Source organism: Capra hircus, chromosome 18 (genome assembly GCF_001704415.2).
Source record: "Capra hircus breed San Clemente chromosome 18, ASM170441v1, whole genome shotgun sequence".
Classification (NCBI taxonomy): Eukaryota; Metazoa; Chordata; class Mammalia; order Artiodactyla; family Bovidae; genus Capra; species Capra hircus.
This window is the reverse complement of record NC_030825.1, coordinates 54519441-54525440: the sequence shown is the minus strand read 5'-3', so window position 1 is coordinate 54525440 and position 6000 is coordinate 54519441. Positions and strand designations below refer to the sequence as shown.

General features: G+C 55.4%; 1 protein-coding gene across 1 annotated transcript in view; it reads left to right on the top strand.

The window, feature by feature from the left end:
• Nucleotides 390-6000, top strand: part of NOVA2 (NOVA alternative splicing regulator 2) — a 29410-nt gene continuing 23799 nt past the window's right edge. Inside the window, exon 1 of the mRNA XM_013971571.2 lies at nucleotides 390-547. Coding sequence (XP_013827025.1) covers nucleotides 463-547 — 85 coding nt within the window. The 5' untranslated portion in view covers nucleotides 390-462. The remainder of the gene's footprint in view (nucleotides 548-6000) is intronic.

Sequence of the window (6000 nt, the reverse complement as noted above, 5' to 3'; positions counted from 1 at the left end):
GAGCAAAGAAGGGGGTCTCGTCCCCTCCAGTGGCGTGGCCAGTCCCCGGCCTCTGTGATCTTGCGACAGACCCCACCCCTCAGTTCTCTCTGGGCCCTCTCCGAGACCCCCTTTTCCCTCCCGTCCCGCTCACATCCGCTCTCCGGGCTCTGTCAGCCCCCCAGAACCAGCTCCCTCCCTCCTCCCTTCTCCGGGGTTCCCCCTCCCCCATCCCGCCGCCGCCGCCCCCTCCCCCTCCCACATCCCATCCCTCCCCTCCCCCTCCCCCGTCCCCCCGCCCCCCCCACCATGAGGATGATGGCCGCCGGCGCGGTGCACGGCCTCTTCACGGCCTCCGCGGCCCCGCAGCCGCCGCCGCCCCCGCCGCCGCCGCCGCCGCCGCAGCCCCAGCCTCCCCAGCAGCCGCCGCCGTCGCCGCCGCAGCCGCCGCAGCAGCAGCAGCCGCCGCCCCAGGCCCCCCCCATGGAGCCCGAGGCCCCGGATTCCCGCAAGAGGCCCCTCGAAACGCCCCCCGAGGTGGTCTGCACCAAGCGCAGCAACACGGGAGGTGAGAAAGGGCTGCGGTTCGGCGTGGGGGAGCGGGCAGGGGGCCTCGCCTTTCTCCAGCGTCCTCCCCCGCAAATGGCAGGTGCAAGGGCTCAGGGGAGGGGAAGGGCGCCCCTCCCTAGACTGGGGAAAGGAGAGGGGAGTTGGGGAGGGAACCGGCCCCCTTCCCCCTCTCTCCGCGGGCCCGGGGCCCGCGAGCTTTGTCTGCGATGAGAGGGGCTGAGGGGGAGGGGGTGGTAAGTGTCCTTGGGGGCGCGCAAAGGATGGGGGGCGTGGGTCCCTCCGAACGGGTGTCTCTGTGTCCTTGAGGGGTGTGTGATGTGACCGTTTCGGGGCAGGGGTGTTCCCGAGCTGGCGTGTCCTGGCGGGGGGAGGGGAAGAAGCTGAGGAGGCCTGTGGACCCGGAGCCTCCCTGGGGATGTCCTGAGCCAGGGTTGCGCCCGAGGGAGGCATGTGTGGGCCACGGGCGGGATTGTGCTGGGGACAAGCTAGGTGGGTGTGTTGGGTGACATGGGGGAAAGGGTGGGTGTGGAAAGCTCAGTGAGAGAATGTGTGGTCGGGACAGGTGCGTGTGTGTGTTCATGTGTATACGTGTGAGCCCTGTAAGGCCTGGATGTGTGACATTAGGGATCATGGATATGACAGGAAGAAGGGTGTGTGTGTGTGTGTCTCTGTGTGTGTGTAAGAAATGAAAGGGGCTGGGCTTCATGTTTGAGACCCTCGGAGGGGTATGTGTGACAAGTGTGTGCATGTCACCCCAGAGGGGACTGTGGAAGAGTGTGACACATGAGTGAGAGGGTCTGTGTGACACGCAAGGGGGTGTGTGTGGGCTGCCGAATGGGCCGGCTCTGGGTGTGAGCCATGAGAGGCCGTGTGGATGAGAAGAAGGCAATTCAGTGTGTGTGACACAGGCGTGTCCCTGGTGGGGTGGAACCAGGAGAAGCTGGTGAGGGTATATGACAAGAAAAGAGTGTGGGTGTGACTCCAGAGAGGCTGTGGCTGGGTGTGACACATGGAGGTGTGCAACGGTGACATCAGAGGGGGTGTGTGCAACAAGGGAAGGTGGGTGTATGAAGGGGGAGAGGCTGGGTGAAATTCACAAGGGTGTGTAACAGGGAGAGGGAAGGATGGGGGCCCGTGTGACAGGAGCAGGAGCGTGTGCCTGTGACACCCGAGGGGTTGGAAAAGGGAAGGTCTGTGTGTGACACCCGAGTGTGTGTATATGTGTAACAAGGGGTTGTGTGTGAAATGGTTGGCGTGGGGATGACTCTCTGTGCGTATGACAAGGGAGAGTGTGTGTGTGTGTGTGCGTGATGGCTGAATGTTTGACAACATGGAAAGGGTGTGTGTAAAAGACAAGAGGGACCCTCACAGTGTGTGTGTGAAGAGGTATGTGGACCAGAGAATAAAAGCTGAGCTGGGAACTCTAGGTGTATGTCTGCCCGTGGGGTAGGGTTAGTCAGGGGACTCAGAGAGCCCAGCCCATTAGCTCCCTGGAAGGAGGGAGACCCCAGAGCAGACATGCCCCTCCCAGCGGTCACCTTGGCCAAAATCTTAACGCTTCCTCTGGCCTCTTCCTCCGGATGGGAAAGGGGTGGCCTGGGGCAGAGCGCAACTCTTCTAGTGGGTGCGGTGGGGACCTCCCACCTCCTCTCCTCGGATGACGGGGAGCTGAATCTCTCCCTCCCATCCCAGCCCCCTGCCACCCCTGTCCATGTGAGATAGGAATTGGGGAACCCCTGGCTGCCTTTGAGGGTGTCCAGCAGAAATTGGAGGAAAGGGAAGTTGGGGGAGGGGTGGGAGGGAGTTTCCTGTCCTTCTTCCTGCTCCCCCACCCCCAGCACATGCATGAATGTGTCCCGGCCACTTCCTTGCCTCCTTCCTGCCTCACTGCCATTCCCAGTCCTGGAGAGGGTTGCGGGACCCAGGCGGTCAGTCCTGAGCCCAGTCCGGTGGTCCAGCCCCACCCCTGCTGGGGGGAGGGAAAAGATCTCATCCCTGTCTTCTCTTAAAGGGGCTGAGATGTTCAAAATCTGAGCAGTCAGAGCAAAACAGCACCATTTAACAGTGATGCTGCCAAGGACGGTGAAGTCCTAGTGCTTGGCACCTACTACGACTCAGGCTCTGAAACATGGGGTAATGTCCCAATACAATCCTCGGGGGAGATGATTTGAGCTGCTTTTTCACATGAGGAAAACTGAGGCTCAGCGAAATGAAACCACTTGCCTGAAGTCACACAGCTCCTAAGTGGGGGAAGTGGGATCTCTCCAACCCTGGGCTGCCCAGTTCCCATGTGCTCAGCCCTCCCCCAGCAGCAGGGAAACGGATGAACCCTTAGGGACCCTGTCCTCCCGACTCGTCCACCTCCCGTCTGTTGGCCCAGGGGAAACTGAGGCCAGGAGATACAAAAGGACAGTCCTCCATTTACAGAAATGCTCAGGGGCAGAGCTGGGCAAGCGTCCAGGACTTTTCATCTCAAGATTGAGGGCTCCTTCCAATGATACTTTCATGTCTGTGGGATGCTGGGTCAACCTCACTCCTTTTCTGAGCTTCACTGTCACCATCTGCCAAATGGGGAAATAAAAATAATCAGAATGATGATAGTAGCTACCAATTTTATTGCTTAATACCTTACATGCAGTATTTCATTTAATTCTCCCAACACTCTATGATGTGATGATAATAATAATAGTAAATTGTAACAATGACATTTATGATGCCACAGTACATCAGAAGTATTATGGAAAACACTTGGCACTCAATCGTTTAATAAGCCTTACAATTCTATTATGTTACCCATCTTATAGGTGACACATTGAGGCACAGAGAGGTTAATTAACTTGCCCAAGATTAGTTAGTGAATAAGAGGCAGAGCCGAGATTTGAACTCGGGAGGCTGGGTCCATTGCATGAGTAGGCACTATAGTGAACCCCATTTTCAGTCGAAACTGAGGCTCGGGGGTGAGAAACTTTCGCAGTAAGTCCCAGCAGACTGAACTCTTGCCCACGGGGCCAGCTTAGGGGCTTGTAGAGGAGATGGTGGCTGTTAAAAGCGGCTTCTGGGCGCTGTGGGTGGCAGGCAGACGTTGTTGAGAGGGAGGCAAGGCGCTATGGACAGGCAGGCGTGAACGGAAGAGGCCGAGTGGAGACTCCAGTTGGAAATTCACCAGAGAAACACAGTCCCAGTCTGGTGGCACAGTAACAGATGTCCCCCTTGAGTATAGCCGATAATTCTTTTTTTTTTTTTGGCCATACCATGAGGCATGTGGGATCTTGGTTCCCTAACCAGGGATCGAACTCAGGCCCCGGCAGTGAAAGCACAGAATCCTAACCACTGGACCACCAGAGAAGTCCCACAGGTGATAATTCTTAAGGTGCCACTGGACTGCCCCCTATACACCTGACTGTATTCCCATCTCTCTCACCCCTACATATTCAGAAACATCAACTCCCCCGTATACAGGCACAGACCTCACGCCCCAGTCGTAGCTGACACCAGCCAGGCCTTGCTCCTGAGATCCTCGATCTTTAACAGTTATCACCAAGGTTACTAGCCCTGGAGTGAGAGCCTCCAGGGTTCATCTTGTCACTGCCACGTGCTTGGTGTGTGACCCTTGGGCACGTTCTTTCACTGCTCTGAGCCTCAGTCTCCTCATCTGGAAAATGGGAACTGTAATATCCACCTCTACCACTCCAGGCTGTCGTGTGGGTTCAGTGAGATCGTGTATGTGTTCAGTGCCATTGTGTGAATTCAGCAAGATGCCTGGTACACAGTATCAGGTCTGGCAGATAGTAAGCTCTCAATAAATAATAGCCATCGTTGTTATTATTACTGCTCTGGAGAATGTCACGTTCCCGATTCACCATCCACTGGTGATTTGCCCAAAGGAAATCACGCCCCATCCATCTCTCTGTCGGAGAGAGCGTCACAGCTCAAAGACAGCATCGCACCTCTCAGCATCTCATCCCTTCAGAAGCATGTCTTGGTTGTATTATATTTCTCGCAAGGGCGGGCAGCACCATCATTCATAGAAAGACATCACCCACCAGTGTCCCGCCCCTCCTCAGTGGTACCGATCACACGCTGGCATCTTTTCCACCACCAGCATCCTCACACACTCCCAGTGACAATATCAGCAGCCCACCCCAGCCTCCTCAGACCTCCACAGAACACACTGATGCTTCCACCCCTACCCCCACACAAGAGCAGGTACCGTGAGTACAACACCCCTGCTTTGGTCCCCCACAACGTACGGTCACCAAAAACCCCACCTCTGCCGAATTCACTTCTGTCCTACCTGTGTCGTGAACAGCCTCATCCTGCATCCAAACCACCTTTCAGCGTCAGTGCTGAGTGAAGGGAATTCCCTGGTGGGCCAGTGATTAGGAATCTGCTTTCACTGCCAAGGGCATGGGTTTAATCCCTGGTCAGGGAACTAAGATCCTACAAGCCATACAACACAGCCAAAAAACAACAACAACAAAAACAAAAAAAAAAACAAAAAAAGAGGGCCACTCTTCCCATACATAGCACCCCAAATCTCTTGGGTAAGTCAACATTATTTATGGAGGTAGAGGAGTATTGGTTCCTTGTTGGAAGCTTTTATAAGCTTTCCTGAGGATCAGGGACATGGGACTGGAGGAGACCAGAAACCCAGAATGACTAGAAGAAGGGAGGACAGCCCGATCCCAAGGAGGAAATGTTGAAACTGCAGCAGAGGGGAACCAGGAGAGCTGAAATTGGCATCTTTAGTTGCCGTCCTGTGTAGAGGGAGCAACTAGCTGGACCCCAAGGGAAAAGCTAAGGGGGTGGGGGAAGGGTAGGTGGGTGGAAAGTTCTGGCATTTTGCTTCAGTAGAAAGAAGTTTTTCACAGGCAGAACCTTGGTGGTTCAAACAGGGTGGGATATGTGAGGTCTGGGGGCTTCCGGGTTCAGCTGATGTCACGTGTCTGCCCTTTGCTTCGAGGCAGGCTGGCAGATAGCAGCCTGGCTCCTTCTTGGAGGAGGTGAGCTTCCCACAATGGGAAATGGAGAAGAATCTGAAGAGCACTAGAGCAGACTATGGGCTGCCATGGGGACTCCAGGACCTTAGGATTCTGAGCTTCTACAGGTGGGCGGTCTCGGCTGGTCACTCTCTGTTGGACCCTGACCTCTGAGGAGGGGCCTCCAAACTTCCACTAGTCTGATATAGGGACCACCAGGCACCCACAAGGTGGTTTAAGCGGGGATTCCGTGGACAGACTTTTTGGGGGAAATCATTTTGGGTTTAGATGACTGTGCTTTGGGAGGAAAAAAATAAAACCAGTCCTTCGAACTCTATTAGCAATAATTTTTTTCAATGTCCTCTTTAAATAGATGCATTTACATTTTAAGAGGGAATGGACTTAAAAGGCATGGACTGTCTGTCTTGTTCTCTGCTATGTCCCCAGGATCTAAAACAAGGCCTGGCACGTA